At 44.1% G+C, this 24,369-nt stretch overlaps 1 protein-coding gene across 1 annotated transcript in view; it reads right to left on the bottom strand.

Moving 5' to 3' along the window:
• Positions 1 to 24,369, bottom strand: part of TAOK1 (TAO kinase 1) — a 959,977-nt gene that overhangs the window by 440,471 nt on the left and 495,137 nt on the right. The window contains exon 8 of the mRNA XM_069226237.1: positions 7,990 to 8,081. Coding sequence (XP_069082338.1) covers positions 7,990 to 8,081 — 92 coding nt within the window. The remainder of the gene's footprint in view (positions 1 to 7,989; positions 8,082 to 24,369) is intronic.

Here is a 24,369-nt window from a genome sequence, read left to right as displayed (position 1 = left end):
CCTTAGCCCCAAACAGTTTGTCCCCATCAAACGGGAGATCCAACAATGTGGACTGTACATCTGCCGAAAAGCCCGAGTTACGGAGCCAGGCCTGTCTCCTTTCCACCACAGTTGTGCCCATTGCTCTGGCTACCGAGTCGGTGGTATCCAGTCCCGTCTGGATAATTTGGGTCGCAGCAGCCTGGGCATCAGAGACAAGATCCAAAAGACCCTGGGGAAGCTCTGTAAATGAAGAGGAGATGTCATCCATCAGAGCATGAATATACCTCCCCAGGATACAGGTCGCATTAGTGGCCTTTAACGCCAGACTGCAGGACGAAAAAATCTTCTTCGACTGCGCCTCTAGCTTTTTTGAGTCTCTGTCCCCAGGCACCGTCGGGAAAGAACCAGGCGCTGACTTGGACGAACAGGAGGCCTGCACTACCAAGCTCTCCGGCGTAGGGTGCCTAGATAGGAAACCAGGATCAGTTGGAGCCGTCCGATACCTCCTGGCCACGGCTCTGTGAACTGCTGGGGAAGATGCCGGCCTCTTCCACACCTCTAAAACCGGATCCAGCAGAGCGTCATTAAAAGGTAACAGAGGCTCCGCCGCGGCTGAGGCCGGATGCAACACCTCCGTCAAAAGGTTTTGTTTTGCCTCCACCACCGGCAAAGGCAGGTCCAAAAAACTAGCTGCCTTCCGTACCACTGTATGAAAGGAAGCAGCTTCCTCAGTATATTCCCCCGGGGACGAAAGGTCCCACTCAGGGGAAGTGTCCAGCCCACTGGCCGACTCCAGTCCACGCAGCCCATCACCCGAGTCCTCTAGCTCTCCTTCCTCTAGGGCTCGTTGGTACTCCTGCTCTTCTAGTACCCGGAGAGCACGTCTCCTCGAATGAAGTCGTTGTTCAATACGCGGAGTCGACAATGCCTCCGCCGAAGTCGAAGATCGGCGCCGATCTTCAGAAGCCACCGACGCCGCGTCCGGCGCCACATGTAACTTCGGCGCCGACGAAAGAGCAGCTGAAGCAGATGGACCCACCGGAGTCACAGGCCGAAATCCCGACGTCGACGGGATGGAAATCCCCGGGGCCAATCCTTCTGAAGCCACCGGAGCGGCCACCGGCGCCGACACTGGCGCCGAGCCCACGTTCCCAAACGGGAGAAAGGGCATAAAGGGTGCCGGCCGAAGAGGCGCAGGATCACCCAAAGAAAAGGCCAAAGGCCCAGCCGGAGCACCCCCTGGAGCCATCTGTTGGAAGATGGCATACATCGCATTCAAGAATGCGGAACTATCGGCTCCAGGGGTGGGAAAAGCCGGATACTGGGGTGCCTGTCTCGGAGGCGACCCCGACTCCGGCCTCGGCGTCTGCGCCGGAGAAAACACTTGAGGCTCCAATACCTCAATCACCGACGCCTGTCCAGGCGAAGTTGGTGACGCCGGAGAGGGCAACGGCGTCGAAGGATGCGGCGTCACCGTGGGGCTGACCTCCCATGTCTTTCGGCGCCGATCCGGAGACCTGGAACGAGCCTCCCTTGAATGACGCCGAGATTCTCTACGGCGCCGGGAGTCTCGATGACGCCGATGTTTTGGAGAAGACTTCTTGTGATGCTTCTCCTTTGACTTGGCCATAAACAGCTTCGCCTCACGTTCTTTAAGGGCCTTCGGATTCATGTGCTGACATGAATCACAAGTCGAGACGTCGTGGTCGGAGCTCAAACACCAAAGGCAATCGGAATGAGGATCCGTCACCGACATCTTGCCTCCACACTCACGACAAGGCTTAAATCCAGACTTTCTCTGCGACATTATTTCCACGGAGAAAGAGTACGCAGCAAGATATACACTGTAACCGCAAGAGTAACAGTTGCTCCCTCGAAGATAACCGTTTCGAATGCACGGAAAAAAGGGAACTGACGTCCGCACGTCGTCGAGGACCTCTTATTGCCTGTATGACGTCAGACGGCGTCGCGTGCGAGACAGTGACGTCCTCGTCGACGTGCAGAGACTAGTAAGAAGATTTCCGTAGAATGCTGGCGCCATGGGAGTATTCATGAGGTGAGGAATCCACAGGTAGTTGTATCCATCAGAAATAGAAGTTTAATAAAAACAAAATGTCTTTGTTAACACCAGACCTAATTAGGGACCAAGACCCACATGTAGGTAGCTTTTTGCATGTCGCAAACAGCGACTTTCGCTGTTTGCGACATGCAAAAAGCACACTGCGATGCACAAACCCAGTTTTGCGATTCGGTAACCTGGTTACCGAATCGCAAAACGGGTTTGCGACTCGCAATTAGTAAGGGGTGTTCCCTTCCTAATTTCGACTCGCAGTGCAATGTAGGATTGTTTTGTGACCGCGAACGCGGGTGCAAACCAATCGCAGTTTGCACCCATTTCAAATGGGTGCTAACACTTTCGCAAAAGGGAAGGGATCCACATGGGACCCCTTCCCCATTGTGAATGTCACTGTAAGCATTTTTTCAGAGCAGGCAGTGGTCCTGTGGACCACTGCCTGCTCTGAAAAAATGAAACGAAAACGTTTCATTTTTCATTTTTGCTATGCATCTCGTTTTCCATTACAAAAAAAAAAACTGCTTTATTGAAAAGCAGTCACAGACATGGTGGTCTGCTGTCTCCAGCAGGCCACCATCCCTGTGAGGGCCGCCATTCGCGAGGGGGTCGCAAATTGCGACCCACCTCATGATTATTCATGAGGTGGGCATTTGCGAAGCCCTTGCGAATCACATATGGTGTCAGGGACACCATCCTACATTCGGATTTGCGACTCGCAATTTGCAGGTCGCAAATCTGAACCTACCTACATGTGGCCCCAAATTCTTAAAGAAAGTCACAAAAGTGCACCCATGGTATATGTTGTACCCTATAAAATATTTGTGAACTGTATTTTAGCATGGGTAAATTCGATGTGTAGATTTGCTCATGTAAAAATCTATTGAGCATTTGCAAGTTCATTTTCCCTCCAGCCACTTTCTTCCCAACCCTGGAAGAAGTTCTAATTCTGCCATTGTCAGGAGTAAATGTCCAACCTTTCTTATTATGGGAAAATATTAGAGAGAAGCTGGTAAAAATCTTTAAAACATGCAGGTTAGTAGGTTTGCAGACTCAAAGGCATTCCAGCCCTAGAACTATTGCTTACTGCTTCCTCCAGCCCCAGTATGCAGATCTGCAGAAAGGTGGCAAAATAAGGAAATTGTTACAGTAGGGATTGAAACTGCAAGTATTTAAGCCCTACTATGGTAGTAGCCCTGGCATAATCAGAGAGGCTATTATCAGAGCACTTACATAATGAGATTGCTGCCATAATTTGTCGCCACACTACATGGCACCAAAGGGACAAGTAGATCTTTTTACAGGACAAGTAGATTTGAGAAGCAACCTGTCCACTGGACAAGTAGATATTTTAATAAATTCCACACCCCGGGCTATTGCAAGTATGCAAGCTCTACTATAGTAGTTGCCCTGGCATAATCAGAGAGGTTATTATTAGAGTTCTTACATAATGAGATTACTGACATAATTTGTTGCCGCACTACATAGCACCAAAGGGACAAGTAGATTTTTTTCCAGGACAAGTAGATTTAAGAAGCAACCTCTCCCATGGACAAGTAGATATTTTATTAAATTCCACACCCCTGGAGATTATGTTTATGTAAAACAATTATTGTTGATTCTCATCCCCATCCTAAACTTTAGGAGTTTTTAGCTAAGCTTGAATAAGTGAATTGTCGTACCTCTCTTGACCTAAAACCTACAAATCAAATACAAATGGAAGAAGGATGCAGACACTTAACGTTTATCAAGTCAGATGGGGCATTTAGATAAATAAGGATGCCTTTCTACTTTTTCAAACAGCTTCACCTCTTAGGAACTTACTTAAAAAAGGTGAAATGTAATTGGCTAAAAAAACATGAACTAGCCTTTGTGAAACTCAAAGCTTCCATTTTTTATGCTGCACCACTGTTTCTTTTTAATCAAAAATGTCACTGTGTATTGTAGGATGATGGCAAGGTCAAGGGTGTGAAAATTCCATTGCCTTGCTTCAAGACCTCTATCTTGTACTGAACTTAAATATTCTACCATTGAAAGAGAAGCACTGGTGTGTGCCGTAGCAGTTAAACACTTTAAAACTAAAACTATTTATGGAGAAACGTGTTCACTATTAAGACTGATCATAAGCCGTTGTTGGCTTTACTCAACAGCAATGTGACAGGCAAAGCTTCTGCTCAATTAGTGAAGATTTTATAGAAAATGTATGTGCTAACTATATTCCAGGATCTTGCAACGTTATAGCCAACTGTTTTTCTAGGTTATCTGATTTAGGTGTGAAGATTAAGTCACAATTGATGAGGAATATGTGGCTGTGTCTGTAGATGTTTTAACTTTGTGAGATGATGATTTTTCCAAAGTTGGATGGAGGGTATCATGGCTGATTATGATTTGCTCAAGGTTATAGAGTTCACCAATAAAGATTGGCCTCAGGAGAAATTACTTTCTCATGTCATGCAAGTTTTTGGGAAGATCAGAAATGCTGTGAAATGCATGAAATGCATGAAGGAAGAGTATGACATTCCCCAGAAGAATACTTGCCACACCATTACATTGGCTCATTCACATTTGGGTGAGACGAAAAAAAAGAGGTCAGGGAAATACTTTGGTGGCCTTATATGGATTTTCAGATTTCTGGATTTGTCAAGTATTGTTCAATAGGTTTTATTCATAACAAATCTCTTTTTCATGAACAAGGAAGATAACATTCATACACAATTTCCTGTAAGATGCCAGGAGAAGTTGGCTTTGGATTTATTATGCCCCATCTCACTTTTTCTCAACGTTAAGGTTTATGCTTTTGTTCTCTTTGATTTTTTTTTTTAATGGGTTTAAATGAAGTGGGCAGTTAAACTCACCACTGACACTATAATTCAGTTTCTCACCAAATGTTTTCAGAGAGGGTTTGCCCTGTAGTGTTGTCACAGACAATGATGTGCAGTAAGTATACATCTTTTTAAATTACATAAATTTTATTTTAAAACAAAGGTATCTGTCATAAGAAGACAGCTCTGTATTCTCCAAACATAAATAGTTTGGTTGAAAGGTTCAATAGAGTCATTGTTAAGGCTGTGCATGCAACTCTGGCCAATAAAGCGGACGTCCAAATGCTTGCTTCTGAAAAGATTTGGGCATACAATTCCTCTCCTAATTCTCTCATGTGTTTTTCCCCTTTTGCCATGTTCCACACACAAATCTTAATCCATCTGGGATTAAATAATAATTACCTGTTATTGATCTCGAGGACATATATCTCAAAACCAAAGGTTAAGTTTGTCTCAAAAACAGAAACATATGTGCAAATAAATACAAGTCACACAATTTGAGGCTAAAGGTGGGGGATTTTGTGAAAATTAAATTACTGTAGTAGATAAAAAAAAAGAAGAGTCCACATTTTCCTAAGTTTTTAAAGGTATTAGATTGGGGAAATCGCCTGCTAAATTCAACAATTAATTTTGTTGGAGCGTGAGATGATTAGCCAGAATTGATAACGGTTTGTTTGATAAAGCGGATACAACGAGTGTTGATATAGCCAATGCTGAATAATGTTTTGATTCTGGCTAACAATTTCCTTCTTTCAAAGCTGGTGTTGGAATAAGTGGTTCTAAGAAGTGAAATGTTAATTCTTCGCTTGACAGCATCTCTTCTAGTGCATGTGAGGCTTCTCACTCATTTGACAACAAAGCCCCTAATCTAGATGTCTAAGGTATTATGACTAAACATCTGAAAGCTGATTTACCAACGGAAAGGCCTCTCGATATGATCTGTATTTATTGGTTATAGCCAGTAAGATTCATCATCCCAAAAGTGAGAGGCCTGCTGTTCAGGGCGGATTCTCTCAGTCTCTCTTAAGTGCCCTTTTTTCCTAATCCTTCAATGGAATTGGCAACATCTGATAAACTTTTTTCACATGTTGTGTCCAGCCAATCAGATCCTTTCCATACCAGACAGAAATGGATGTCAAAATAAAAAACTCCGCCGGCTAATCAAAATCAATAACTAAGTAAGGTTTTTGTTAGCCCAGGAGCACTGCAGTACAACTGTCCAGATATCTCTACCTTTATCTGTGGGTTAACCCTTTCATACCCAACCTGAGCTTCAGTTTAAACACTAATTAAGATTACCCACAAAAAAAAAAAAAAAAAAAATCACAAAAAGCACCCTTACTGAGTAAAGTGTGAACTCTGTGCAACTTTTGGTGTAATTCCTTTTGAGATTTTTTTTTCTTTATCAAAGAGTAAACTTTCCAATAAGAATGTAAAAATACGCACTATCAAACGTAAACGTAAACTCCGCACTTGTATAGCCCACTACTCACCCGGTTAGGGTCTCAAGGCGCTGTACGCATACCGCTGTGGAACCCCTCCCGGCTTTTCCCTGTGAGGCGCCCACTCCCGGCCAACCCCGAGGGTGAAGCCAGGTATCTAAGCTCTGTCAGGGCCATTGAGGAGATTAAGCAAGTTATTGCCCAGAGTTACAGAGTGGGACCCATTAATTAGATTAAGCACCGAGGCGAGAATTACTGGTACAAAGGAGTTGAGCCCAAGACCCGCCAAGGTGGGAATTGAACCCTGGTCCCGGGCCAGAGCTCTGCATCAGGGTCTGCCACTCTAACCATTGTGCCACACTTCTCCACTATCACACTTTAGGGACAATCCCTCTTTTTTTCTCTCCTTGTTGACTTATCAGTGAAAAACTTTCCATGAGTCAAGGAGGATTAACTTGTTTTTGCAGTTATGTGCCGACTTGTCAAACAGTGCTAAGTTATTAAAGAAACAAAAAATTTCTCTGCTATGGAAAATTTGATCTAACTATAACTACACTAGCGCCTCCAGTGTAAAATGAATAAATATTAATTGCTTGCGACAGCTGATGAGGATCCCTTAGAGGAGAAACTTCGTACTCTTGGACTGGCACCACTGCCTTGATGACTCTAAAGGTACTTATTGAGGCACTTTTATTGCAGATGTCTATAAATTATAAAGCAGCATACCACAGAGTAGTTACCTAATTAATGTGGCTCTGATTAAACCACTTTCCACTTGTTGCTCATGGGTCCTGCTGTTCAGTCTCCTACAGAGCCCTATTTTTCAGAATATAAAATAGGTATTTGAAGAAGTCTGTGGATGTCCTATTAAAGCCCTTGATTTCTTTCATATGCTTATGTTATGCCCTAATTTCAAATCTACAATATTGATGTAGTTTAACTTTTTGTTTGTTACGCATGATATACTCATGAACATGACTGATCTTTTGTGCTCAATGCCAACAGATTTAGTGATAACTTCCAGAATGTTTTTAAGCAGGCAGTTTAATATTGTTACATGTATCTGTATTATTTTTGCTTCAATGGGCATCAGATTTCTAATAAACAATTTTATTATTAGTCCTAACAAGACGGGAATGAGCATGCACAAAGAAGTTTTACTCTATTTTGTGCAAGAGTCTGTGGATTGGGACAAGCCATACCAGTAACATTCATAAAGGCTACAGAGCTCCTACAAATATTTCATTTCTAAATCTGGTAACATGTCTTAATAGTGGTCCTTCAGACCCTGAAAATACACTACTGTATAAAACAGGGGCTAAACAGTAAGTGTGACCATGTGATCAAGAAAGATTAAAAAAAAAAAAAAAAAGTCTGACCAAACATGTTAAAGTATCCAGACTAGCACAGGTGTGAATATGGAACTAATTTCTTTATAGCCAAGGGTTTAAAAAAAAGGTTTAATAAAAACTCTAAGAAATCAGAACATCTAATTAAATTCGGCAGCGGATAAGAAACCTGAGTGTGCACAAAAATACAGATTTACAAATGCATGTTTAAGCATTAACTTTGAAGCAATATACCAAAATAAAGTTGTCGATGTTTGCCACTTTTATCTAAAACTTCAATTCAGCAAACAGTTCTCGCAGGTGACATGCTATGCCTGGCTCACCTAGCTCAATGCTTGTGATTCCAAGAGACCATACATCTACTTTGCCATCATACTGGCCTTCATCCATGGCTAGGATCACTTCAGGGGCCATCCTAAAAAACATTTTAAAAGACCGTCATTTTTTGCATGAAAGCTGAAATACAAAACAAAGACAATGTTAAGTTATTAGAAATGGAGTTTCTGGTTGTCAGAGTATGCCCCCTGCACAAGCAGGAACCACCACTCTAGTCAGGGTAAGCTAGATACACATTTAGAGACAACCTGTGCTCACCCTATTGGTGGCTTGCCCCTCAGCAGTCAGGCTTATCTAAAGAGAATGTGTAAAATATTTGTGCAACACACACACACACACACACACACACACACACACACACACACACACACACACACACACACACACACACACACACACACACACACACACAGTAACACAATGAAAACACCACAAAAAGACTCCACACAGGTTTAGAAAAATAGAAAGATGTATAAATGCATCAAGACCAAAACGAAAGAAATCCAATAAATAGGAGTTGACTTATGAATTCTAGAAGAATAAAAGAGTTCTAGTGCTTAGAAACAGACAGTACTTTAGGGGCTATTTGAGGTCTGGCTGGACCAGGGCAAAGAAAGTTTGTCCCAACTTAGATGGAGCGCAGGCTGGCTACAGGACCAATGCAGGCCCAAATGAACAAAGCACCTTTCTTGGTGACAAGAGTGAGATATGTGGTGAGATGCATCGATCGGGTGCTGGAAGGGATGGCGATGTGCCAATCTGTCCCACACAGTGAAGGCAATGCATCTGTTTCGAAGACGTGGACTGGAGCCGAGATACTTTGGTTCTGAAGTGCAATGGGCTATGTTTCTCCACGCAGTCAAGAGATGCGTCGATCTCCGTAGACTGCTGCGGTGGCGGATGCACAGTTGCAATGCATCAAGCTCTCAAGGCGATGTGGTGGTTCAGAGAGTGACGCGCCCGTTTTGCTCCCGCAACCAGGTTGATGCACCAGTTCTGCTACACAATGACAGGCGATGAGGTGATTTTCTGTGATGCAATTATCTGGGTCTACTTAGAGGCTCCTCCAGCTTCCAGCAAATCTCCAACTAACACTTCCGCTCATCATTATCGTGACACAGTTGTTTCCACAAGTCTTGAGCATAGTCTGGTCTGATGGAACATTATCTGGGTTGCTATCTAAAAGTTAGGGGTTGTGGACTGGCTCAATTATTCGAAAAAGTTTAATTTTATCTTGTTTCAAGAAACTAGGAGCACAGAGCAATACATTTGGGATGGATACCTGAGCTTTTGTGCACTGGCTACAAAGGGTCACAAAGGTAGAGCTGAGGGGGGTCTGATGTTTGTTCGTACTACATGCAGATTTTTACATTTTTCTCGTGCCCGTAAGACATGGCAGGATCCAGATTCTCTGGTTGCTACATCATAGCAACTTTATTTTTTGCTCGTAAATCTCAATAATGCAGTTAGCTCCTCTGACTGCCGCTGCAGCAGTGAGGTCTTATCCTCTGTGGGGTGCTGCCTACGACATAGGCCCTTTTCCCTGGACAACAGTTTTAATATCATAATTTGGGGTGATTTTATTGCAAATTTGGGGTCCAATAGTACTGTGATCCAGCCTTTCCAAGTTATTTACGATGATTTTGCCACCGGGACTACCAATGTCCGGGGAGCAAAGCTCTATAACCCAGTTTTGGAGCTGGGACTGGTAAATGTAATGGAATTGTTGGGGCTTCCTAATTCAGCCCCCCCCCCCCCACCCCAATTGTTGGCCGTGGTTGGGGGTTTCATCGTCAACTACAATTTCACCCTCCTTTCATAAGTAGTCTTATGCTTTCTATATCTGTGGCCAATAGTGCCTTTAGTGGCCATAACCCCCTTGAGCTCTCTCTAGATCTGCCTCAGTCCGCTGATGCCCCTACCCTTAGTGGAGCCACAGCTATCTCCACATATGACCAAGGGTCCTTGATTAGGTGGCGCAACACTGATTATTCTAAATTATACTGTAGTATACTTACCTCTCACCTTTTATGTAGGCCCTTATGACGGACTGTTCAAGTCACTCCACGATAACAGCCTTTGGTTCTTTGAATAGTAGCATTAAAAGTGTCCCAACTCGTCCGTCACTCCCCAGAACAGACAGGGACCCGGCTTGGTTCAATTGGGAATGAAAGGAAGCCAACAGAGGGCTGGGTGCTGCCATTAAAGCAATTTCCAGGACGGGACCTACTTCTCAGCGTGCTGTGTTAATTATAAAAAGGCTATCAGGGCTAGGCAAACAGCAGTTAAAGAGGAAATGTGGGATGGCTTAGTTTCAATTTTTAAACACCAAGGATACCAGGGGGTCTTGGAAAATTGTAAACCGATCCCAAATCCCAGAGGCCTTGACAGACCAGGACTAATATTAGTGCTGAGTGCTGGATCGACCATTTAAAAAGGTATTTACTCTTTGCCCAACCATACTATTAGCGACCTTGATGAGCCACCTACAGTTTTACCCCTGAAGATTAAATTTATTCAGATGGAGGCATATGAGGCAGTCTGTGCAAGCCCTTATAGGAAGGGGCCTAGGCCCAACTGGGTCCCAATGTATTTGGAACTTTGAGTCCCTGTCATTACTAATGTGGTTAACACAGCTGCTACCAGAGGCCTTCCCCGACTGATGGCACTCAGCTGTGATAAATCTGGTTTTATAAAAAAGGCTGCAGATTGTTATTGTCCTACTTCTCTCTTGCACTCCATGGTTAAAATCATTGGGCGCATTGTTCCCAATAGGATTGAGAGCTGGGCAGATCACAGTCAAGTGTTCTCCCCCATGCAATATGATTTCACAGAGAGACTTGGTAAAGTGGAGCAATGTCTTAACTTTTATCTTATCATTAAGAAGTAAACAACTGTCGGGGGGGGGGCTGGTTCTATCCTTCACGGACCTTAGCAGCACTTTCTATAGAGTCAATCATAGTAAATTTTGGTTAATCTTATTGGAACTTGGGCTAGATGAGGAGCTAGCTGACTTTTTGTGGGCGCTACACTGTGGGATTAATGCCTTCTTAAGGTATGGTCAGGGTGGGGAATATACTGACACTTTTAGCGGCCAGCAGAGTCCGCCAAATCTGTGTCCTTGCCCCAATCGTGTTCCATTTATAAATTAATGGCTTATTGCCTGTTCCTTTTATATATTAATGGTCTAAATGCCACCTTCCAGACTGCTGGGAAGGATCTACCTAAGATCAAGACCACCTTAGCACCGGCTGTGCTTTATGAAGATGACGCAGTCTTGACATCACGCACCCAAATGGCCTAAGAGCATTAACTAACAGTTTTGTTGCATTCATGGACAACCTGGATTTGGACTTAAATTGTTCCAAAACTAAATACATGATCTGCACTCGGAAAGTCATGAAAACAGGCTCACATTCTGGGTTAAGGGAAAGGGCATAGAGGAGGTTATCAACTTTCCCTACCTTGGTATCTTGTTTGATTCCAAAATTGCCTGGGCACCTGATATAGCAAACCGCTGCTCGTGCTCTACCCACTCCATGAGGGCTTTATTTAACCTTACCCAGCGAGTAGGCAATAGGCTGATCAAGCCAGCCTTGGAGGTGTATCAGTTTACCCATTCTGCTATACAATTCTGGCATTTGAGGTTATTGGGACGTAGCTAAGTTCCAGGTGGAGAAGAATAGATTTTTTCTGAGCTTACTTGGTCTCCCCCCTTCGACATTGCATTATTTTTTAACAAGAGGACCTATGGTTAAACTATGTAATGCACTCTAATAAGGTCGCTCCACTAGTACTTTGGATATCTGTCTGGTCCAATAAATATACTACTCTGAACATGGGAGATTATCTTGGATTGTCTGAATTGTGAGAAGGGTTCCACCATCCCGAGGTTAATATATTTGTCATCTGTTGCTAAAGCAGTTGGATGGTATGTTTTATTTTCTTCTCCTCTCTCCCTGACTAAAGCGGATATCCCTAGAGTTAAAACGTTATTTGCCAAACATGACTTGCCACCAGAGAGCAAGAAGAGGTAAAGAAACCGCTGCTCTGGTACTACGTCCTAGCCCAAATATTACCATACACTGAACCTTAATTGTGGGTCAGTAGCCCCTGGGAGCGGTCCCTCTTTGCCAAGTTTCGGCTTGGAACTGCCAGATATCTGCTTTTTTCCTCTTTGTTCAGTTTGATAAAGCTTTTATCCATGTGTGCCCATGTGATGAGTCCTGAATCCAAATCTGGAGCATTTTGTTTTATTCTGTACATATTATGAACCTTTAACTATTTTTTTAGACCCATTCTTAAGTTGTATGGTTTTCCAAGAATACGTCTGCCACATATTTTCTCCAGTTCGTGAAACCCCTATAGTTTGTTTTAATATGGTTTTTGTTTTTTTTGTTTTTAAATCAGCTATAAGAAAACATCATTTGTTGTCCATTTGACAACCTTCCATTGAGCACTTTTTTAATAATACTGTGTTTTTCATTTATTAATGATGTGTTGCTGTTTACATCTATGAATTCTTTTTAACTATTTGCTCTTTGCACAGGTGGATTCGTCGGCTAAATTTTAGTGTAGTGTCCTTTGCAGGTTTTTAGAGCATTATAAGCAAGGTTTTTATCTCTATGAATCCTTTTGATTTTTTGGTTGGTTGATTATTATTGTTATATTTTAACTGTGTCTGTATTGCATCTTTCATGATCATCTTTTTTATGGCTGAATAAAGATGGATTGGTTGACAACTGCGTTCAAGGAAACATCTCAATCACTATGCCACTATTCAATTTGCTGCAGCACTTTGTTTAGGAATTTAAAGAACATGCCCATGATGGAGAACTAGGAATACAATCTAGTGTCCATTATTAGTATCTTAAATTAAAATCATCCCCTATGTATGGGATCCTGGAGTGCTTCAACAATAAGAAATATCTGTTCCCACAAAGTATTTATTTAATATAACTTTATGTGCAAATACAACATTTTCTCCCTTTAAATACATTAGATTAGAACAAAAATGATGTTTTATAACACCGCGTGACATAAAAAGATAAGAGGAAATAGGTTACAAACTTATTCTGACAGACAAGTTAATGGATCGCAATCACTGATCACTTAAAAACGTTCTCCTGGATCATCAGTAAGACGGCAGGGTATTTTCAGATTTTGAAACTAATTACATGCTGTGGCAATTACTGTTAATTCCTTAGGGAATGAAAGAGAATTAAGTTTTGATCGAGGAAGATTAATTTTAATACGCTGTTGTTCACACAGCCCCATGAACTGGTGGCGCATCTGTTTTAGGATGTCAGTGCTGTAGCGCACCAATGGCCCACATGTCAACCCCACCCAAACTCACACATGAAACAATGTTAGGAGGTGCTAAGCCAGAAGGACACAGCAGAGTACAAAAGGAGGTAATTCACCTACCTTGGGCATGACTGAGACAGAAGCATTGGTTTATGGTAGTCATAGATGTCTTAACATAGCAAATGTATATTCACTTAGGTTTCCGGCCAAATTATACGAACTAGACTTTGAGGAAGAATTCTTTTTCACAACACTGGGCATAGCGGGACACCAAAGGGGTCTCACACTCAAAATCTGATCCTCCACCAGACTACTGAATGGCAGAAACAAAGAGCCAGGTGACATCAACAAAGAGGGGGCAGATAGAAACCCTCTAAAGAACAGGCATAGAGGAAGCGAGGAGCGGTGGTGGCGGAACTAGCAATGACCTTTGAGTGGGAGTTGGGTAGTATGTTATGATTACAGTTTCTGTGTTAACAACAACATTAAAACAGCAGTATTCATGAGATATTTTTGCCCAGTATAGTCACTCAGGGTAAGTTATATGGGGTGGGGCTACATGAAGTAACAGCACTGTAGGTCACAGCGGCTGACCAGATCATTACCCAGGTATAATGGCCAGCAGAATTCTCCTACTACACTCTGGTACACCAGCTGAATGCTGGAATTGATCTTTACAACTCGGCAAAATGTCCCCATAGTCTAACCGCTGAGTTCTTAGGACATTCCTTATCGGACCACAGTCCACTCAAGATGCTGGTGCTGTGGGGCATCGGCACACTCAGAAGCCACATGGAGACTGCATGCCCAGGCCCTAGGAGGCACCATATTTCGAGACATAATAGGTGCACCTATATACCAATATGTTAAGGAAAACAAGGGTACAGTGTCAGCTAGGGGGGTGGAATGGGATGCATTCAAGGCAGTAATTTGCAACTTGTTACATGAAACCATACACAAGATGAAGGCCACAATACCCAACCAGCTGTTACAGCTGGAACATAAAATCCATGAACACTAGGTACCATCGGAGGTGGGTTCCAAAAACAACATTGCAGACTGAAGACAGCATTGCAGACATCAGATCCACAAATCCCTGATGAAAAGACTGGCGTGACGAAACTCTAAAGAATATATGGCTCAGCAACACAACCCTTAACACACAGGCAGGCATCAATAAGACGTTTCTGGACTACCACACTTGTCCTTGCAGTGGAAGGTGCCGGTGGCTCCTCTCAACAAGCTAATCCCACACCTTGATCTCCTTCAGGAATTGCTCTAAACAAGCCATAATAGATCTGATGACAGGAAACAACCCCCCCCGGACCACCTCCCAGTGGAGTTCTACTCCACTTATAAGTCAAAGCTGGTCCCAAAACTTCTCCAGCTGTTCCAAGCTGCTAGGGAAGTAGGGGCTCTCCCTGTGACCATTAGAGAGGCAATGATCGTGGTACTTTCTAAAAATCGTGGTACTTCCTAAACGTGGTCAGGACCCTCTAAAGGTGTGTTTCTATAGACCCCTTTCCCTCCCTAACACAGACTATATAATACTAGGGAAAGCCATAGCCAACAGGTGGATGCTGTGTTTTGCTACTCTGGTCCACCCGGATCAGAATGGCTTAAATCAGGCAGGAATATTTTTTGAAAACTCAGATGCTTATTTCACTCTTTGCAAAACCTCCACAAGTGGGCACTGTGTACACAACAAAGTCTCTTGACATTGAGGAAAACGCCTTTAATACTTCAAGGAGGTCCTACCTGCTGAAGGTGTTAGAGAGAATGAGTCTGGATGTGGAAATCGTGCAATGGATTGGGCCAATTCACTCCAACCAGAAGGCTAAAGTCCACATAGGTCGCGAGATCTCAAACACTTTCGATAAAAGGAGGGGTACCAGACAGGGGTGCCTGCTTTTCCAGATCATTTTCGCCCTTGCTATGGAGCCCCTACTGGGTCTCTTCTGACAGAGTGAAGTGGGGGGGCTACTGAGTGGCGACTCCTGGGAAACTGTATCACTATATGCAGACAACGCGCTAGTGTAAATGCACAATGTGCAAAGGGATCTCATCCCTGGTAAGGGAGATGCTGAACAAGTTTGGCAACATTTTTGCAGTGATACTGAACTAGGCGAAAACATGCCTGTTCCCCTTCAGGGGTGCTATTTGAGGCTGATTGTGAGGCTTTGCAAAATATAGGCCCTAAACGGTGACTCAATACTTCCAGATATTTGTGAGTCAATGTGTATCACACTGACGAAGATCTTACAGAGGAGAACCTGAGTTCAATACTGACAAGTGTATGCCACTCCTTGGACTTCTGGAAATTCCTTACTCTCTCCCCAGTTGGCAGGGTGGCAGTCACCAAGATGCTGGTATTACCCAAATTACTGTACCACTTCTTGACACTCCCAGAAATCCTACCCACAAGCTTTTTCACAGATTTAAATAGTATACTATCTGATCTGATTTGGGAGATGGGCTGGAAAAGACCGGTCTTACACACAAACTGTACAACCCTCGAGAGAGAATAGGGTAGGTACTCGACACTATGAAATTTAATATGCAGCGGTACAGCTGCAATGGCATCTGCGGTGGCTCTCGTCTGCCTACAATGCAGAGAGGATGGGTATAAAAAAAAGGGACTAAGGGGATAAAAAAGTGTTAGTTGACAGATGAACCCTAGTGGGATCAGTGCCTCTGTGGGTAAACTGGCAAGAGTGGCCAAAAGCTATTGCCACAAATACATAAGTCTCAAGAAGAACATCCCCACCGTATTCCCCAAGACTTGCACTGCGGGCAGCCCCCAATCCGTCACGAGGTTGCTGTTCACCAGTACCTTAGGCCATGGACGGAGGCGGGGCTAACAGTCATGGGCACCATGTCAATTCAGCCAATTCCTGATGCACAACACTTTGATAAGCACAATTACTGCAGTATGGGGCCCGGATCAGAAGGAACCACTAATTAAAAAATCTCTGCACTTACTTCTCAGCAATAGGGATAATAGGAGGGCAGTCACAATTATATATAGGTCCCTCCTGGGGATGCGCACAACAAACTACCCTGCATTTATGGAGTTGTGGGCCCTCTGCATTAGACATGAGCAAACAGAAAGCAAATGGACACCCTCCTTGGAACACCTTAAGAGGGTACTGAGAAATCTCTGCCTCAATTATACCCAATTCAACCACCTACACCAGGGAGCTCCGACCTTTTGTGTAATAAGAGCTACTTATGTTAATCAAAAATCATCGGGAGCTACTACTATTATTATTAGTGTTGTAATAGTGATCACATCAGACAAGTTTACATTAGTAACCACCATGTCCAAGGTTATCAGCAGTGACCACCTCAGTGCATCAGGAGGGTTGCCGACAGTAATTAAAAAAACGCGTTGCCGATTAGGACTGCATAAACATAGGTAATACATAGCAGCTATATCTGCTGTGCCCCGGTATAAATGTAATATTAGTAATAAGTCTCTGCACATGACTTAGCATTCAAGAAATCACCGTTAAATATATTTTGGTAAATCCTGCCATTCTTCTCCAAACATCAGCTTATAAATGAGAATACTCTCATCTTTTTCTTGGAATACACAATTTTGTCATACATATGCTAATATAACCAAACAAAAAGTGCCAGTTAAAAAGCTGAGATGCACAGAGGAGAGCTCCTGACAGGTAGCTGAAGAGCTACCAGTAGCTTATGAGCTACTTGATGGAGACGTCTGACCTACACAATACCTATCTATCCCGAAATAGATTAACCACATTTTTCCAGGACTATGCATAAATGCCCTTGATGCCAGTGCCTGGAAGCCGACTTATACCATATGGTATGGACTTGACCAGAATTAGTGCGGCTGTGGCCTGAGAGACTAGCAACGACAGTGGAAATAATCTGTATATCGTAAACGGTAGACCAGGTCTTGTGTTTATTAGGAGTACTGCCATGACCTAAAAAGAATAAGCATATGCCCTGACCGAAAGACAGATAGCAATGGTGTAAAAATCCCACACAGCTCCACCCATGAGAAAGTGGATGCGTGACCTCTTTAAATGGGCCAGAGCAGAGATCACTATGTGATGCTCTTTGCACGCAAGGTGACACAGGGGTCTCCACAGGGATTCATGGGACACAGATACAGATGTACCGGAAGCCAAATCAGCTAAGTGGCCACCCTGAACCTCCTTCCTTTAGCGGGCAATGAGAACACTCCTGGATGGGACAGGAAGACCAGGTGAGGTGGGGGTGAAACAACAGGCCTACACCAAGTTGGGAGGGGGTGAGACAACACAGGACAACACCACCATAAATCGAGGAGAAATACGACTGCCTTTAACACATGAGCTAGGTAGCAGGCCTTACCTTACCAGAAATCTTCAATAATTTTCAGTTAGTACTTGGTCAAACTAAAAAGTGAGACTATCTTCATTTCCATGCAAAAAGTACAAAACCATCACACCTATTGCTTTCACTTTGAAAACCACAGAAGGAATATGAGGTTTGCAAATTTCCCTCAAGGAAATGAAACACTGCTCTTAAGCCTTTGCAAAGCATGTGAGCTAGAACACATGCTTACGTGAATGTTACTTATCAGTCACTAAATGTGTGATGCCTGTGTTATCTTCTATTTGAATATTACAAGTTGTTACTTCAAGATTTAAGTTCTGTTTTGGAGAATGACTCCTGATCGTTAAGCCTAAACTCACAATGCATCACTACAGAAACTCAACATTAGTTTAATGTGTTCTTCCCCCATTGGAATAGGTCTGTCTGTACATGGGAAGTCTGTGATACCTGGAAAAGCAAGCTATCCACAGCCTTGTTTTACATCTATACAGAGTTGGGTGGGGCACCTGAACCTACAACATGACAAGATGAAACAGTTGACTACAGTTTGTTACAGCCAAGCAATTTCTTCCTTTTGCAACATATGCTGTTTTAGATTACAAGCTGTGCACAAACTTAATAGCAGTGCTCTATCCCATTAAAGATGACGTCGGCAAAGGGTAGATGGAGTAAATATGTTTTAAACTGTCTGCCCCACTTGGGCCTTCTTTTTTGCCTCAAAAGCAACACAGTGCTGTTCTGCGAATGTGTGAATGACCATATTGTAACCTGGAAAATCTCTGAGTGGGATGTTGCATAGTAAATCCATAATAATAACATTTGAGAGTGGAATGAACTTGGGAATGTATGTAGGTGCATGCATAGCCAATGATGAACGCACTGGACAATCAAGCAAGCTCTAACCACATTTGAAATCGCCAGTCTAAGGTTTTGGGTTGGAAAGGAAACCGTTGTTTTGTATTTTATAAATCCTTAGTTCTGACTATTTCGTACATAAATGTTTACTTCACATCTCATAAATGCTGTGCTCTCTGATCTCCTTAAAGCGTTTACAAAATATTGTTGGGACATTTAATGGTTTGACTCTGTGAAAAGAAGATACCGCTTAGGAAGAATGTCTGTATGCGTGCACAAGACAACTTTGTTTATTTACCTGAATAAAAGGTTCTTACCATTGTCAGTACCAGGAGTACAAGAACGCTGATCAATGAAGTGATTAATAATAGAAACACACCTTTCTGTGCTAAGGCCCTAGTGAGCATGAAAATATTTGCAAAAAGGATGACAAATAAATCTCGTCAAGACCTTGACTTTCATAGATACACAATGATTCAAATATTTCCAATCACCAAGCAAAAATCCCACAGCAAACGTCAAATGGTGGGATCCCTTAATGAAGGCCTGAGATGCCTGTAAACATTGTCTATTTAGTAACCAAACACCCTCCAAGAGAACAATGTAATCCTCAGCAAATATGCTTCAATGATCCTGAACCCCACTCCTTCCAGAGGCCAAAAAATGCCTCAGATTTTGTAGACCCTGACGGACAATGCTTTTATCCAACGCCGTTCCTTTCTTTGCTCCAAAAAACCCTACTAAGAGCTCAGATCTTTTCAGTGGGCAATACAGACGCTCCATAGCAATATAGTACCCTTTTGCGGTTCAACAAGACACTCCTACTCTTTTCAGGAGTAAGAGGGAACAAAAACCTTTGGAAGGGTAATGACTGACCAACATGAAAATGAGTCACAGCTTTTAGTAAAACCACCACCCAGGGTCCTTAGCACTAGTTAGTCAGAGAAAAAGGTTTCATAGGGCAGCGCCACTAAAAGCGTCTCCAGTTCAGTCATGCGGTGCGCTCAGGTGGTAGCAAGTGTTTTCTCCAACACCTGTCCAAACAACATGGTATGAACACACCATTGATATGGGGGACAGTTTGCCTATTAAAAGTATAATCTAATGGCAACATGACCATGTTAGAGACTGCATCAAAGCAGAAGTGCAAAAGTTGCTAGACCTAGGAGTGATTGAGCACTCTAAAATGGGAAAAAGGAGATGAGATTCTAGGTTTATTACATAGGGCTCAACACAGCCACAAAGACTGATGCTAGTCCTATTCCTAGGGCAGATGAGTCATAGATACACTGACATCTGCTAAGTATCTCAGCAGCTTTGACCTGACTGCAGGATATTGGCAGATCAAGTTATGAGAGGATGCTAAAGCAAAACAGCATTCTAAACCATTGGAGGGCATTTTTACTTTACAGTGATGCCCTTTGGTTGAGAATGCACCTGCCACTTTTCAGAGACCGGTGAATACAGGCCTCCAACATCTGGAAGTCTATAGTTCAAATGATCTGGACGATATAGCTGTCTTTAACTCCACCTGGGATGGCCAGCTGGTCCACCTCTGGAATGTTTTGGAGGCTCTGCAAAAAAAAAAAAAAAAAGTAACTGAAACAGGTCAGTAAGATCTTTGATTAAACGTATCACTACCAGCTATTTGAATAGGGTGGGTTGATCAGGTAAACATGAAAAGGACAAAAGGGGCATTACACAACCTTTTACTGTACCTACTGCTGGCCTTGCTGGGCCAAGGAAAGAACAAATAATAACACATTGAATGTTTGGCTTCCTGAATGTCAGTGAGTTGAGCACCACACAGCATAGCAAATTTATACCAGTGCCTAGTATAAATGGACTTCAAGGAAGGCTATTCGGTGCAAGGATTGCATCAACTACCTCAATCAGCAAATCAACTATATTTAATAGTTGATTCTCAGACTCCACACATGGAGGTGCAGGTTGCGTAGGACCCAGCCCATTGCTGAGAAAGAATGGCTTTCTGTAGAGGAAACCGGATCAGGGGGTAAATACTCAGACTCCGGATTTCTGGGTATCATACTCTACCAGCCTAGACCAGGGGAATCAGGATGACTTTGGCCTGGGCCATCCTGATTTTACTTAGAATTCGAGGCAGAAGAAGTAACATTGGAAACACTTACATTAGTCCTTTTTCCATGCAAAATGGAAGTCATCTCCTAAAGAAGGAAACTCCAAAGTGCAACATGCAAATGTCTGCACTCTGCATGTTTCGAAGGTGGTGAACAGAAGTAGTCAGATCCATTGGTTAAGAACAACTTGCACAACCTCGTGATAGGGATTCCACTCATGGGACTCCAGCTGTAATCAGTTCAGGTCGTCAGGTCAGGCAGTCAGGGACACTGTTAGATGGTTAGTAACCAGAAAGATTTTCTGATTGTCCAGCATCCTGATCCAGAATCTAGGGCCCCATTGGCCCTGATAGTTGCAGTACCACATGACAGCTGTGCTTTCTGAGGACATGAAACAGAAAGGCAGCCCTGGTGCTTAGGCCACTAGGATCAGACATTCCAATGTAGGGCCAACATATGCCATCCGGTACTCAGAATCGGAAGAAGGCATGAGACTAGGAGTCCAGGCAGCCTTGGAGCCATTCTGACAGAGACCTAGTTTTGAGACCAAAACAACAAGATCATTTCATGATCGTCCAGACTTGCAGGAAGTTAGAAGGCTCTGAATGCCAGCGTGGATCATCACAATAAAGGGGATCCACTGCGTAGGGATGAGGTGGGATTTCAGCTAATTGATTCTGAAGCCCAAAGACGTATAGAGTCTAACCATCCTTTGGAGATGGTCTACAACTGGCTGCGATGAGCTAGCCTTGAGCAGCCAGCTGTCCAGGTACAGGAACACATGTACTGCTGGCCTCCGAAGGTGGTCAGCGACCAATGCTATCACTTCTGAGAACAACCAAGGGGCTAAAGTAAGGTCAAAAGAGAAGCATGGTAAATTGAAAGTTTTCCAAACTCAACTTAAACCTCTGCAAAGCACTGTGGGACAAAGGATAGGTACATGAAAATACGTGCCCTGGAAGTCCAGGGACACTGCTTAATCTCCTGGATCCAAAGTGGAAAGAATCTGAGAGAACAAGCTTTTTGAGATTGTAGTTCCTTAAAAAGTGATCAATAGCTGGAGGTTCAGTACATGCCTGAGGCCTCTGATCTTTTTCATTATGAGGACGTAGAGCAGTGAGACAGCTCTCCTCTATCTGCATCCAGCATCCATTCAAAGGCACCCTGAATAAGGATGACCTCTTTGTTCAAGAGTTGTAGGAAGCTGGTCTGGTGTGTGGTGGATGCCCAAGGTACTTGCATCTAATACCAGGTGAAGGTATCGCCTCTTAGTGAAGTATAGGCAGTGTCTAGAAGCCACACTCTCTAGAGGTAGCTGTGGATGAGCATCCAAGGCTTATCTAGGAGACATGTAAAGCTCATGCAATACCACTGTAGTCACACAGCACTTACACACCTGAAAGAAAACACTCAGTGGTACAAAAATAAAGGTACTTTATTTTTGGAACACAATACCAAACAAATACTAAAAGGCAACCCTTCTACAGAAGGTATGTAATACACTAAATATGTACAGTAGTAATCAGAAATCGGCATAGAAAAGGTTAGAAAACAGTGCAAATAGCAATAACCAATAATGACCCTAGGGGAGCACAAACCAAATACAAAAAAAACGGAATTCAAACACAGTCCCCCCCACCAAGATAAGTGGAATGTGTAGAGGGGAGCTGCGAGTATTAGAAAACCACAGAGGTACCACAATACCCCAAGCCCAAGCCCCTCCCCCCAGCGACCAGGAAAGCAGAAGTAAATCACTGGATTTTCTGCAAAACACCCAAAAGGAGGGAAAAAAAGAAAAGAAGACACCAGGATAAGACTGCAAGAAACCAGCAGTAGGTTCCTGAAGAAGGAAGACCTGTGGAGAGAGGGGTCCAAGTCCAAGAGTCACAGTGGAGTCCAGGAGGAGTTGGAGCAACTACCCACCCAGCTGTACTTGGAGGAGTTGGTCGACGGTGATGAAGAACAGGTCAGCACTGCAGCCCACGAGCCGGAGTAGAGTTCCCGATGGATGCAGAAGATGTCCCACGCTGGAGTGAAAATTGCAGATAGGAGTTGGTGCAGGAATTCCACCAACATGCCTTGGCAAAGGGAAACTCGCTGTTAGTGGAAAAGTGGTGCTGCGGGGGGACCAGCAAGGCACAGGAGGACTCTACCCAGGAGAGGGGAGTCACAGGGGACCCTCAGGGTCGCAGAGAGGGTCCACAGGAGCAGCAGCAGCACCCACAGGAGTCCCACAGCACGGGGACACAACTACAATTACCTTACAATCTGTATTCAGCAATGAGAGAGGGTGGTACGAGCGAACGTCAAGGGGATCCCGGCCAGGCTTCGGGAGTACCACTATGAGGGCCTCGCGCATTGAGGTCGGTAGTTGTGCTTCGTCAAACACCCGGAGCATGGGCTGCAATAAATGGGGTGACAGGGATGCGAAATACTTAACTGGGAGACCATCTGAGCCCGGCGCCTTATTGCGTGACATTTGGGACTGTGCAGTACGGATTTCGTCTATGACGATAGGACCGTCCAATGCAGATGCCTGCTCCGGGAGTAGGCAGCGCAGTTGCAGGGAGTCCAGGAAACCGGCTACGCGTCCCAGCGGAGGTGGATGGGAGGGCGCGTATAATTCGCTATAATAATTATAAAAAGCTTTGTTGATCGCTGGTTGGGTGTTTATTATCTCACCGGTATCTAGACGGATCGCTCCTATGGGCGAAGGTAGGGGGTTATTGCATGCCAGCCAAGCCAGCAAACGTCCAGCCCTGTACCCTTCCGCATATTGTCGTGTAAGATAGTGCTGGTAGTCGTGTTTGCACAGTCTGTCGTCAGCCTCTCTGCGCTCTGCACGCATAGATGCGAGTGCGCCCGCCGATTCCTCACCATTGGCCACTGCGACTTCCACTATGCGCAGTTGAGTCTCCAAGTCTGCCAACTCCCTGACCAGGGCACGGCGAACCCCAACAGAAGCGGCCATGCAGTGGCCACATACCAACAGTTTTGTGAGCATCCCACTCTGTCGCCCTGCATGAAGTAGTGTTGTGGTTTTCTGTGAATTAAGTGTCTAAGCATTGAGCTAATTCCACATGAAAAGGGGGATTTGTTAAGGCCTCTGACTGCAAGCGCCATGTAGGTATCCGAGGTCTCGGGCGACCCCACTCCAGAACCACGCGCAAGGGGCAGTGATCCGATACAGTGCGCGCCAAGTAATCTGAGGCATATAGCTTGTGTACCACCGAAGGCGAGACAAAGAACAGATCTATGTGTAGGTCATGGACTGGGGAGTAAAATGAGTATTCGCGTTTTGTCTGGTGTCGCATGCACCAAATGTCACACAAGTCATTTTTCATCTTCCATTCTGCGAACTCGCGTGCGATCTGTATGCTCGGTGGGGAGGCGGGTGGCTGGGAGGGGGTGAGGGGGGAAGCATCGATTTGGATATCTTGCACGCAGTTAAAATCTCCACCCCAAATACTCTCCCCAGAGGGGTCTCTACAGAGGCTGGCAGACATAGAGTGGAGAAAGCTTCTTTTGGTGGTGTTGGGCGCATATAGCGCCAAGAGAGTCAGGGGCCCGTCATCTAGAGAGCCCTCCAATAATACATAGCAACCCCCTGGGTCCAGCGGTGTGTGAGAGATCAAGTAAGGCACACTCGGTGCAATCCAAATTGCTACGCCGTGAGCAAAGGATGAGGAAGTGGTGCCTATCAATTGGCCTCTCCAGCTAGCGCACGTTCTCTCTATTGTGGTTGAGGATAAG

This window comes from Pleurodeles waltl, chromosome 3_1 (genome assembly GCF_031143425.1).
Source record: "Pleurodeles waltl isolate 20211129_DDA chromosome 3_1, aPleWal1.hap1.20221129, whole genome shotgun sequence".
In the NCBI taxonomy this organism is placed as follows: Eukaryota; Metazoa; Chordata; class Amphibia; order Caudata; family Salamandridae; genus Pleurodeles; species Pleurodeles waltl.
The sequence above is the reverse complement of the archived record's forward strand: the minus strand, read 5'-3'. Positions and strand labels throughout refer to the sequence as shown.